The 13,838-nt window shown below is 32.7% G+C and overlaps 2 protein-coding genes across 5 annotated transcripts in view; both read right to left on the bottom strand.

Moving 5' to 3' along the window:
• Positions 1-3,295, bottom strand: part of LOC117111505 — a 14,862-nt gene extending 11,567 nt beyond the window's left edge. For all 4 annotated transcript variants that reach the window (XM_033254418.1, XM_033254416.1, XM_033254419.1 and 1 more), the window contains exons 1-2: positions 3,167-3,295; positions 188-550 (exon numbers count right to left, since the gene is read on the bottom strand). In XM_033254418.1, the coding sequence (XP_033110309.1) occupies positions 188-550; positions 3,167-3,269 (466 nt within the window). In that variant the 5' untranslated portion in view covers positions 3,270-3,295. The remainder of the gene's footprint in view (positions 1-187; positions 551-3,166) is intronic.
• Positions 3,296-7,302: 4,007 nt separating this feature from the next.
• LOC117111535 (adhesion G protein-coupled receptor E3-like) overlaps positions 7,303-13,838 on the bottom strand; it is an 11,842-nt gene continuing 5,306 nt past the window's right edge. The window contains exons 4-12 of the mRNA XM_033254465.1: positions 13,313-13,359; positions 12,626-12,737; positions 10,991-11,094; positions 10,153-10,258; positions 9,477-9,703; positions 8,743-8,809; positions 8,166-8,263; positions 7,650-7,818; positions 7,303-7,359 (exon numbers count right to left, since the gene is read on the bottom strand). Of these exons, the coding sequence (XP_033110356.1) occupies positions 7,303-7,359; positions 7,650-7,818; positions 8,166-8,263; positions 8,743-8,809; positions 9,477-9,703; positions 10,153-10,258; positions 10,991-11,094; positions 12,626-12,737; positions 13,313-13,359 (987 nt within the window). The remainder of the gene's footprint in view (positions 7,360-7,649; positions 7,819-8,165; positions 8,264-8,742; positions 8,810-9,476; positions 9,704-10,152; positions 10,259-10,990; positions 11,095-12,625; positions 12,738-13,312; positions 13,360-13,838) is intronic.

Genomic DNA, 13,838 nt, shown 5'->3' on the forward strand with positions numbered 1-13,838 from the left:
TCAGAGTTGCTGCATAGGCAAATATATATATAAAATAAAACTCGTAGAGATGGTAATAGATTTGCCTCAAAATTTATTAAGAAAATAGACGAGATCTTTCGGGCGTAACCCTTTATCAAGTCAGTGTATATATATATATACTGTTAAATAACACGCCAATATTTATTACCTTGTATTTTGCACATACCACAGTATTCTTTAGAGCATCTAGCTTCTTCCCAGTCATATCCTTTTGATTTGTCAATTATGTGGCATCTCTCATTATGATGTGTTTCGAGGTCGGTTGCATTAGACATATAATCAACTGAACTGTTATCATTCCAATAGTAAGAAGTTGATAAAGTCACATCTATTCGCTGGAGGCCTACATACACATGACCGTAATTAGAAGCTTCAACAAGGTGCTTGACAAAGTTGTCTTCCTCCAGTGAATGGATTGATAAAAGTGTAGCATTTATTGATTTACAGTTTTTCACCGCATCGTCAAAATCAGTATTGTTGCATTCAATTGTATAACATGCGTTTTGAAACACAGCTTTTGTGCACATTACTATAATATACAAATAATAATTGTTGCATGATTTCTATACATAAGCATAAATATAGCACATGCTTTTAGTATTATCTTTTGTAAAAGTTTAGAAGAAAGTGTAGTTCATTCAAAATGAAAATTAGCAACTGTTGTTCCGATATACCCTCAGTTTTCTTTTTTCAAGTCAATTTCAATAATAAATACGTTTTAGCGCTCATATTCATTTGAATTAAATAAGAGCTAAAAAATGACAAAATCGGAAAATAAACCAGTAAGTATCCTACAAACAAACCCGAAACAGAGGAGTCAGCATTATCACTCCAATAAGCGCTCACTGGTTCACGACTCACATGAGCTGAAATAACTCAAGTAGGCCTGTTAACTAGCCTAAATTACAAAAAAATAATTAACTAACCCATTTCAGATTGTAGCCCCATCAGATGTGTCTTAAGAGCATGTTTGAAGTCCGATTAGTTTTGAGGGAGCAAAGAGGAACTGATAGGCTGTTCCAGGGTTTGGAGCATCTACAGACAATTATCGATGAATTAAAAGAATGAGGTTCGAAAAACAGTGACTTGCCACTGGAGCGAAGACTGCGTGAGTGGTTTTTTTTCTTACTACGAAGTGGTCACTGAGATAATTGGGACCAAAACCATGTAATGTTTTAAATACAATTAATCAAATCTTAAGAGTAACTCTTTTGAAATCGAGTGCAAATGAAGTTGCTGAAGTGCAGGTGTGATGTGTTCAAATTTCTTTCTGTGTGCCAGTTATGATTCGGGCAGCTGTGTTCTGTATAGGATGAAGGAAAAAGGTAATGGAACTTGATAGAAATAATATAACATCTCTTTCAGCCTGGTTTTCGCTCTGGTTTGTCAAACACAATACAATTGTTGGAGGTTGTTGACCACTGGTCAAGTATTTTGGATACTGGTGTCTCAGTAACGTAATATTGTAACGTTTCTAGGACCGGGGTCAACAATCAACATTCACACAACAATGACAAGGATGACACACAGACACGTTGTGCATTTCCATTATTTATCTTTATTTTTCTTTCAAAGGTTAATGCATATGGTATTAGAGGGAAAGTGTATAGGACATAATTGCAACAAAACGTGTTTTTTTATGAATATATTATAGTTCAATTTTATATCTACAACACACAAAAATTTTGCCAAAATATACCCACGGGAAAGGTGATTTTTATAGCAAAGAAAACTGAACTATTTTCCGACGCTTATACACCCTGCCTACGATGCTGTGCCTTGGTTACAAAGCGCTTTAATTTGATTTCCGCTGACGTTTTTGATTGGTTAACATATCTTCAACAATCTGCGCGTACTCCTCTAACGCAACACGTATTTAACTATATATATTCATTTAAAAAAAAGACACCAATAACTACCAATAACACGAATATCTATGTGAACTCACACTCCCTTTATAAAAATACAAATTCCCGGATCTAAAGTTATTATAGGCCTAAAAACTGAAATAGTAAACGGACATCGAAGTAAAAATGCTACAAGAAATTTGCATCATCTTGTAAGAAGCACGATAATACGATGCACGCAAATGAAAACATGCACGAAGAACAGAAATAATCTGTGTGTGAAAACAAAAGTAGAATCTAGAATCACACAATACAATTATTTTGAACGATTTTGCCTTCAATGCAATATTTTAAACCTCAATATTCATAAATGTGTTTAGGTAAACTGGGGGATTTACTTAGGGGCGGATCCAGAGATGTCCCAAATGGGGGGGGGATACACATCTAGATGTGTATAAGAGACAGCATTTATTGATTGACAGTTTATGTGTTCTAGACGCCCGAAAATAACCTCTGAGACATTTTGGAGGATCATTTTTTTCTTTTACTTTCTTATTTTAGCTTCCAGAAAAAAAAAAAAGGGGGGGGGGGATGTCGAATTATTTAACGTGTAGGCTTGACACCTTGACCTCTAATGATTAGTGTCCAAAATTTACTACAAACTCGTAAAATGTAATAATGACCTATTATCATTATTATATAACACTTTCGGTATACAATTATAAGCCGCTCCAAGTTTCTTTTATATTCTTCTTCCTTTCTTTGCTTTTTACATATTGACGTTAGATTTATTTAACCAGTTAACATACTTACGCATATATTTAACACTTCATTTTACGTAATCTAACAGGACTATAGGTAGTAGGCTAATGCATGTACAAATTGTGTCTGTATTTAACATTTTTCTATTTTTGTCAATTTAAACCAGGCGGTATGGCCTGGTCTCGACCCTCTAACGTCACTATTAGATAGGCTTATCTTCATAAGACTTCTCTAATGGATACCCTGTTCGAAGCAAGAAATCAAGTTGTCTTTACCCTGTACCACTCGTTTATATTATTCGGTGGGGTATTTTTCTTATTGACATCATCCCTTAACCTTAACGTTAAAGTCGTCCACCGAAAACTACCTATTATCTCAAATACCATACCTTCTGCAACTTGCTTGACACTTACTGACTCTCAAACTCTTTCTCGTGACGTCGTTAAGCCACTGTTGTATTCCACACCAATAATTTATATTTTATTGATTTTTACATTTTTGCTATTGCTCAACTAAATTTAAAATCATATCCATACCTTGCGAGTCTTCAATAAATAGGCACGTCAAAATTAGAACCAGTAAACGATTAATTGAGACAGAAAATCGGCAACCTGCTAACATTTTGACTGAAGCAGACATCTCCAAAATTATGTTCCCCGCGTGCTTTTCAGATGTTCAAGTACAGTACTAATCCTTAATTCAATTCAAGTGCGTCTCGTCACTAGCGTAGGCTCCACCCATTAAAAACGAGTTGTTGTCATGGAAATGTTTAGGCCTAATCATTTCTCCTATGAATCAAAATGTCAACTTCTCACCGTCATCATATCCATTAATATAATAATCTTATATTCAACCCACTAAACTTTCACAAATACAGGGGATATTGTCAAATGGGAGTTAGTATTTTAATATAGATTAATTTAGTAAGAACGATGTTTAGAATTTATATCGTACTACGTATCACATCACCGTTTTATAGTCAAAATGAAGCTCTAAGAATGATCTTTTAGCAGCGATTTTCGGCAACTTGCAACCATAGGATCTATTAACGTGTGATGTACCATGGAAATAAATTAAAAACATTTGTCTTTGATGTATTTACTTTATCCACTCCAAACCGATTTCAGCCCCATCATTGTTAGTGCTGAGGTATGAAACAAGGAGGAAATAGCACCTTTACATTTCTCCAACGTTTAGATTCATTTTAAGAATTCGAGCATAATATAAGAAATAATAATTATATTATAGATGTCAATTATTAATTTTTCATTGCCGTACTATTTAACCGATATCGATTAATCGATATTTCGTCCTAATATTTTAATATTATGTATGGCAGTCCGCCATGTAATGCTCAAGTTGGTATTCCCGATTCCAATGTTATGTTCCGGATGCAAAGACTGGATCTTCACTATGTAATATTGTAGTGATATGACAAGCGAGATGGTTTACTTTCAATAACTGAACTGACTACATCTCTTGTGGTTATAATGCAAAGCGTTTATTCAATGCTACTATTCTACTGCATGATACACAAGTAGGGTTGTGAGACGTGAGCCTTCAAGGTATCAGAAGGAAGTCCTCTCTAGATAACTAATACTTTACTTTTCATACAAGCTTGGGGTGTAGTGGACTTTCTCTGATTGGTTGAAAGATATCACCTTATCCTAATCATTTGACTATTACATCATTTTGGGGAGTTTCTATTGGTCACATAATATAACAACTTTGGGGGTAGAACTTAACTTATATTTAGTAACAAGCTGTCTCTCAATTGAGCTTATTTTATAAATCAAATGACCACTTGGGCTTGTCGTCACGAATTGGCTATTGTCCTGTCAAAGATTTTATATACAATAATTAAGGAGACATTCAACAGGTATCTAATGGGTTAGTGAGGTAAAAATTCAGTTCAGTGGTATAGTTGAATTGGCCTATATAGTGTTGGTTATCTTAACACTATATAACAATATCTCCTTTATCTCTCTATCCATCCCTCAATCGCTATGTGTTCAGTATACTAGGGGCTGATGATCTACCAAACATTTTCAAAATTAAAAAATTTAGGATAAAATATTGATCAATTCAAACACTACAAAATCAGCTTTTCGTTTTCAAGAAGTTACAAAGAAATACAAACTTTAGCTTTTTTCAAAGATTCATTTGAAAATAATATGGCAACTAATGCAAAACATTGGCAACTAAAATAAGCCGTTTTTTTTTTTTATTACTTTTTTATTATTTTACCATCTTACGGGTTCTCAGCGGGTGAAGTAAAGGAGCACGATTATTACGATGCACGTAAATTATAATTGTTGTTGTATATTAATATATTCAAAATCTAAATATAATAATCTGTGTGAAAATAAAAATTGAATCTGCACACAATTATAATTATTTTGAACGGTTTTGACAATGCCTACGATGCAATCTTTTCTACTTGAATATTCATAAATGTAAAGAGGGAATTCGCTCTGATACTAAAATACTGCCCCTTTTGTGACACAGTGTCCCAACACTTTCTCGTGACCTCGTTAAGGCACTGTTTGTATTCTACAACAATAAATAATAATCTATTTACATTTTGCCATAATAGCCATAGCTATTTGTGGATTTCAAATACTTCTTAAATCTATACATTTCAGGTCTAACAATAATATATAAAACACTGTTATTCTGATTTGTTTTCAAATATTCGTCATATTCATAATACCATCCAATTTCAATGTTCCCTGATAATACAGACCGGCTTTAACATGCTCTCTAGAGATGTTAACATCCTGGAATGAGGTGCTGTACTACCAGATCAAGCTTATTAAAGCTCAGTTTTACCGAAAAAAATTGAAAGTTACTGTGGTAAGTGCACATTTATTTTAGAGTTATTGCACTATTTATTTGAGTTTTAGTGTTCATTTGAAATCAAGTATAATGCCTGAATGTGGTAGGCCTACCTGGTTAGGCATAAGATAATTAAACAAAATCAACGGATAACACCCACAGAATTTAGTTTGAATAATTGTTTCCAAGTTTGATTTATAGGATTTCATAACAACATTACTAATTCGCTTAATATACCGTAATATGTTTCTTTGCCTGAGGCATATAAACTTGAATATAGCCACATTTATTTTATTCATATTATGTGGTGAACCATACCATATGAAGTCTTAACGTCAGTGCTTTTCGGTGTATATATTATTATTTATTCTATGTCATTTAAAAGCCAACGTATTACATAATAAAAACCAATATATATATATATATATATATATATATAGAAAAATATGGAGACGATGGTAAATGAAAATACAGACATCGAAGGTAGACTTAAGGAACACAAAAATATTTATTTATAAGTTTCACTTATATTTCGGTTGTTCCTACAACCTTCTTCAGCGTGTAAGTGAAGACATAACCAAATAGCTTAGACAGATCATCTTGTCACAGTAACATAATAACAAAGGGTGTAGAGCGAGTTTCTTATAATCTTTTTTGTATGGGTGGCCGTTAGGGCCAAAATACGCTACTGCCTCTATTATATAACTGCCCTCATCCGAGCTTTCGAGATTACGAGAACTTGTTTTACTTTACCTAATGGTGTGGCTAGTAAAATTACTGTTGTATTAAAAAAAGGAGGAAGACTCAGAAAAATTGAAAAATGGTATTACAAGAATCATCAATTACAAATTCAAAACCTCATACAATTATATAGGTGTTATCTTTAATTCAAATGGATCATGGAACACTGCTATTGAACACAACTGTCAAAAAGCAAATCAAGGTTTATTTTGTTTAAAATCATTTATTCACCGTAACTTAACATTCATACCAATCAGTACATGGAACTTTCTTTTTGACGCCAAAATCCTCCCCATTTTAATTTACGGAAGCGAAATTTGGGGATTGTTCGATAATTCCAATATTGAAAAAAACCCATATAAAATTTTTGTAAATATTTATCAGAAGTTGGAAATAATGCACCAAATGTCGCTGTTATCTCGGAAATGGGGAGACTACCGCTTAAAATAAATTGTTTAATGACCGTTATTAGATTTTGGTTACACATTATTTCATTAAATCATGATAAATTTGTATTTAAATGCTATGAGTTTCAGTTGAGAAAAGTTAGTAGAAACGAGAACTGCTGGGCACTACAGGTTAAACAATTACTTTGTTTTAATGGATTTGGTTACATTTGGTTTCAACAGTTTGTATACGACAAAACCTCTTTTCCGAATGAATTTAAGTTGTGTCTTTGTGATATTGAAAAACAAAAAGTGTATTGAGAAATTTAGTTTATATTCTAGACTTAGGTTATTCACTCTGTATAAAAAAGAAATAAGCTTAAGCTATCATTATACGAATGTTAGTAATTTAAAACACAGACGGTTATTGACAAAGTTAAGGTTAGGCATACTGGAACTTGAGATTGAAAAGGGGAGGTGACAAAAGAATCTGCAAGATATGTAATAACAATATTATTGAAGATGAATTTCACTTTATTTTACAATGCCCATATTATGCTGATTTAAGGAGCAAATATATTCCAAAATGTATTTACTTATATCCATCTATTCACAAGCTCTGTCTATTATTTTCAAATACAAAATATATTAATAGTTTAGCAAAATACGTCTACTTCGCGTTTGAAAAAAGAAACAAATGTATTATGTTACAATAAATTATGTTTAGCATTAGGGCCAACGGCCCATGTACTTGAATAAATTCCCTGAATAGGGAATGAAAGAATGTAGTTAATGATATTAATATCAATTAACTGAACCGATATTAATTACCGATATTGCGTCTAAAAGAATTATGTCAAAAACTAACAATATACAATGGAGCACATCTTGTGTTTTATTAAAATTGTGAAGGTAATGTATTTTCTTCTATAGTTATAGTTGCAGTTTAGTTGGTTGCAACCGGTACATACCTACTGTAGGCCTATCAAGTGTGCATTGATGGAATTTTTTTTTCAAGTTTTTATATGTAAAATGTCAGGAACCCATTACCTACCTGTGGACTTAACACGATGCATACCAGGAATATAGCAAGTCCTTGGCTTCCGTTCAAAATAACGAACATATAGGAGAAAAACGTCGTTGCTTTGTTGAAAGCAAATACACCAAACAACCAAGTAACACCCAATAACGGCACGAGTATGAGGGCGCCCTTCACAGCTTTCCTGTCATATCAAGTTAATTTAATAATCAGAATTATATTTATACATATACATAATGATAACTATTAATAGTATTATCTATGCTGAGGCCTTTCATTTGAGTTTTCTGTAGTTGGCATACATGTAAATGCATATAGGCTATATTGGAGCATTACATTAAGAGATATATACACATAGTAAGACAGCTCAACAAAAGACAACACCGTAGCAAGCAAGCAATAGGTCCTAATAACAATTGTGATTTTAATAATAATAATAATAATTATTATTATTATTATTATTATTATTATTATTATTATTATTATTATTATTATATGATATTAAACATACGATCGCATATACCTACTTACCCAGTCATCGCAATCTCCTTCTGTTGTTGAGCTGTCTTATGTCCTTTGGAACGCACGTAAATTGTTTTAGCAACTTTGAAAATAAGAGCTAAGTTGGCCTGTCAAAAATATACAACACGGGTAATATAAAATACAAATTAAAATGAGGGGAAAACTCCCAATGACAAAAATACTCTTTTCTTTCCTACATCATCTCGATTAAGGCGTAGGACCACTTCTAATACGTATCTCTCTTTTTTAGCATCATCGGATACATTTCTAACGTTAGGATCGGTATTATTCATACCTGTGCGTTTTTTAACTTGAAAGGAATAATCTATAGTTTGTAATTGAGAGCTAATCTACTTGTCAGTGCCGTCTGTACTTGGGGGATCGTGGATTCTACTCGAACTTCTATCCAAGAATGCTTTATGTAAGTCTTTGTGTGACAAAAAAAAATGCCCGTAGACGACCTCCTGCTATAACTAAACTGATTTAATATTGAACATGCTTTTAAGTATGTTAGTTCAAGCATGGTTTAAATAAGATAGGACAGATATCATTATTATTTATCATGTTGTTTTCAAAGACTGCTTACCAAACATATTATCAATGCTGGTCCTGAGAACGCCCAGATGTGGCCATTAGACGGAGTTAACCAACACCTGGATTTGAAACATAAGAAAATTATTACTAAAATTGCTGATTTTAGTAAAAGATTACCAGAAATAACAGTATACCAAGAAAAATATTATAAAAAACACGATGTTAATTAAAATTTATTTTGTTCGAATGACCACTGAAGAAGAATCTATGTTTTCTATTCTAACAGATTAATTAAATTAATTTCCGTAATTATTTAGGCCTTAAACCTAGGATGTACAGTGTCGTTATCAATGCAGTACCTTTGCAATTGTTGTAGTTTTTATCATCGTTTTTGGCGTTATTATATATATTACTATAAATAAATATATACAATTCCTTGTTCCCTCTTAAACCAAATCTTACTGTTTTGTTGTTGACAATTTCGCCTGCTATCAGTCAGGCTTCGTCGTAAGTTATTATAAATGTCATTATCATTACCACGGTGCAGTTGTATAATATGACTGCTTCCTCATCATTGCCATTAATACCAAATTAACAATAGCACTGTCATTTCCAACACCATTATCATTGCCATCTTCACCATCATCATCTGCATCATCATCATCATCATCATCATCCTCAGCATCATAATCAGCTGTATTGTCATCATTATTATTATAGTTAGTATAAACCTATTATGGTTGTTGTAGTAATATTTATGATTTAATATTATTCTTATGAACTCACGCATTGTCAGTACCAAATCCATCAACATTGCAAGCAAGGGCGACCCCAACGACTAACATCGGTGCACCATAACAACAAATAATGTATACAGATATCGTTCTGTAACGGACACTGGTCCCGTTGATATCGAATATTTTGTAGTAGAGATAAACGGCTTCAGCTAACATCCACATGAACACGGCGAGTAGCAGGTAAAGAAGAGCGGCCGCTATGACTGTGCACCCGACCTGATTAAGGAAGAAAATCTGTTTCAATAGAGATAATTTGTTAGTTGCCTGAATAAATATACATGATGATTCAGGCAAAATGTATGTGATACATACATAAAAACAAATAGTTGTGTAGGCCTAAATACAAACAATGATGTATGTATGTATGAAAAATATGTTTTTGGAGATCTCGTTCAGACGCTTAATACGAGGGCGCGTATTATGTTTACCTCTGTTTTAGCGGTGCATCGATAACTTAGTGCCGTTCAACTATGCATGTACAAAGAGTGTAAATAATAATTGCCTTAATCGGATCTGAATTCTTAACTAAGCCGCATTGGCCCATGCGATTAAGCCATCTGCATGGACAGCAGAAAGTCCTAGATTCAAATCATGGTTTAGGCAATAGTTTTCAAGAATTGAAAAATAAATAATAAAGCATAGTAGCATAGGCTAAATGATCTTACGTTACTCGATGTTTTGTCGGTGCCTCCCAGAAACAGTATGTGCGACAGAGCCAATGTGATCATCAAGTGTTTATGAATACTTGTACGGACACATTTACTGAGTTTTCTAGAGAAATTAATAAACACAATTCAGGAGTCAATAATTCAATTTACGTCATCGGGGCCTGTGTGTTAGTATTGAACTTAATCATACAATAAAATGTGTCGAGATTTTTGTGCCATCGTCAATATCAAATCATATCGCATAAATAACTTATTGAAATATATATTAAGCCTACAATGTAATCTTATTTCAGATTTATTCATATCTTGAGGCTTCAAACGCCATTAAATCTTCAAATTGCACACACAGAAAAAAAAATTTCCGCGTAGTTGAATGTTGAACATTTATGCAAGCTCCTGGCCATGTTTAAAATAAGAAAAATAGTAATTCGGATGAGGCTTGTAGGAAAATCATTAACTCCACAGTACAGTTACAATAGTCAGTCAATGTCACATGACCACTACATTCGCCTATTAATGTACTATGCCTCTCTTACACCAATGCGCGCCGTAAATGGCACACGAGCCTACACGCTACATTACAGCCAGTGACATGGTTGAGATCACTCGATGTTGAAATGTGTGGCCGATAATCATCTTTCCAACCAAAGTCATTGTTTTAATTCGAAGATGGACAGCCATAATACCTGCTAATACACATTGGTTTAAAATCGAGTTTAATTCAAACTATGAGAGATGCGTTTTAATAACGTCCTACGGAATTTTAAGTCTATCTCTATCTTCGCACGATATAGAACAATGTGTGTAAACACATGCTTATAAAAGACATTCATACCTCAAACAAAATAGAATGAGAACTCCAAATATGAGAGCCACAGTGGAAATGATGAGAAGTACTTGCGAAAGGACGGTCAAAGTGACGTCATTGAAACTGGAAACCTGAAAATATATCTCAGTCTATTGGAAAACCGCAAGTTCAAGTGTCGCATTTTGTATAGTCTCACGTAATCATATCATAGGTGTGAGACGAATCATGTGACCAGAGCCACATTTTTTTTTAAATTCAACATTTCATTAAAAAAAGTTACATAGACATTGACAGAAAAAAAAACCGGCTCCCAATGGGAGCGTGTGTGCATGCTCCATACTGCCCTACTTGGGGCCTTACTGTATTATGTTTACTAATAAAGTATCTACATGGGGATTCGGTTCAAGAAATGTGTGGTGTATTTTTTTATGACTTTTGTACAGTAATAACGTACTTAAGAGGACACATGACCCATCATGCACCTCCACCGTCTTTAATTGCCAGATCATGCCCCGAGGGGGCAGAGACACAAAAAGCACAATTTTCAGAAACAAAAGCATTTTTCTCAAACTCAAAATTTGTGTTAACAACAGTGAAGTAAAATAAAGCCACATCAGATAATTATTATTTGTATAGGCCTACAAAATAAAGCTTTACCTTGTTAAGAAATTCGATATAAACAAGAAGAAAAAAAAGAATCTACATTAATTGTATCAGGAAATAAGATTTTCTTAAATCTCTTCATATGTTCTTTATTTGTTTTCTGTATATTTTATGCTTTTATTTTTTTTTCTTATTTTTCTTATTGTTATATAATTATTTTTTTCTTCTTTTTTATATATATTTTTATTCAAATTCATTTTTCTGTATTCTATTTATTACTTTTTACTTTCTTTTAATTACTTCAAAGCACAATAAAAAAAATGTCATGTGAAATGTACTAATGAAACAAGAAGAAAAAAAAATCATTATTTGTCAACAATCAGGACAATAAAAAAGCAATCAATGTATAAGGAGCCTCTACAGAGTATAATGTCCCCAATGTAAGGAATTTATACAATTTATATCTTTGTATACAACTACTTCTTTAACATTGTACAGGAATTCGATAAAAGTAAAAAGGGAAAGAAAGAATACATTAATTCAAATACATTAATACAAATAGAAAATAAAATAAAATAAAATTTTCTTTATTTGTTTTCTTTTTGTTTTTATTTTTTATGGTTTTTATTTTATTTTCATTATTTTCCTTATTTTTATATAATTAATTTTCCGCTTTTTCATTCTCCTCTTTCTTATATCTTTCCTTTGTTCTTTTTTATTTAGTATTTTATTTGTTACATTCCATTACGTATCCTTAATTACTTCCAAACACATAAAAATAGACATATTAAACGTACTCATCATACAAAATTGTCACATTATTCATCTGTTATAGCGTTATGTTTTTATGGTACTTTATTTACTCTCTGTTATACTATTACGCGCCACAGTTGCTTAGCAACACATAATGTGAGTTAATAATTTTTAATTTAATGAAAGGAGTTTTTCACTTAACAGGGAGCTTGAGTTGTCGCATGTCATACAATTTAGCATCGCTTATGATTAATGATGAAAAACACAAATTATGACAAAAGTTAATAATCAGTTTTTCCCCCAAACCTTGTTGTCTGTAACTTGCACTAAAATACTGTAGCTTGTAGTATGGTTACACACACAGCTGGTTTCTGTTTGAGAAGCATTTGTCACCTGACATCCCTTGTCCGACCAAACCCTTACAAGTAAAAAAAGTCAAATAGTAATGACGTGAAGCCCATTCATTTTCCGTACACTGAATTAATTGATTCTGCTAATAAACTTGAAGAATATTTTTCAACCATGACTAAGGAATTGTTTCCCTTCAATTCAAACTGCCTAATAAATTAATCGATGATATGATGTTTCTTTTAGTAAATGTTTCTGTTAATCAGCAAAAACTCATTTTGCTCCATCTCTCTCTCATTTTGGAAGTTGAAAAACTTATTTGATGTATGGTTTTTAGGGTGACATGCTTCCTTCACATTTTACCACAAAAAATAAGGAAAATTTAAATTAATTATGGAAAAAGTACGACATATAAAATGTGATCTATTTTTGCTTTTTTATATAAATTAAGCAACGTTTAGGGCCAGAACATACATACTGAGAATGGCAATACGCGCAGAAGCAGTGGCGGAACAAGAAATTATTATACGATATGAATAGTTTTAAGACATTCCACTGTCAACCGAATCTGAAAATTTAAGATCAAAGTTTTACAATTAGGACTAAACATGCTTTCAAAATAAAAATTGTTATATTTTTGCTCACATTTTGTTTATATCCCAGAACATGCAGAATACCTTATCTTCGGTTATCTACAATAAATCGATCAATACTTATCAATAATCAAAAATCAATACAAAGGGTTATACAGTTATTAGAAATCCTGTTCAATAGAAAATCATTAGAATTACTAAGTTGTTAAAAAAATATTGAATTCTATAACGGTAGGCCGACAACGCAATAAAACGTCACCTTTCCCCCATGCTTTAAATTATGATATACTAAAAGACCTTTTCAGCTTGGCCCCGTCCCATAGACATTATTGCCAGTGGTGGCGCCAGGATTTGCCCGACGAGGGTCCAAGATCCCCAACGGGGGCGGGGGTGGAGATGTCCCAAACAAAAAAAGTGGGCGTGGTCGGGCGTCTCGAAATTGTTCCAGTGGGCGAAATATATGACAATTTAGGGATTTCAAGGCTTATTTAATCGGTTTTGGGCTACTGTATATTTAATATGTAAACAAATACATATACATTTTTTTTTCTCCCCGAATTGTGGCTATTGTGATGACG

The sequence above is a fragment of the Anneissia japonica genome, unplaced genomic scaffold, assembly GCF_011630105.1.
Source record: "Anneissia japonica isolate Jap-2015-1 unplaced genomic scaffold, ASM1163010v1 scaffold6030_len697274_cov183, whole genome shotgun sequence".
In the NCBI taxonomy this organism is placed as follows: Eukaryota; Metazoa; Echinodermata; class Crinoidea; order Comatulida; family Comatulidae; genus Anneissia; species Anneissia japonica.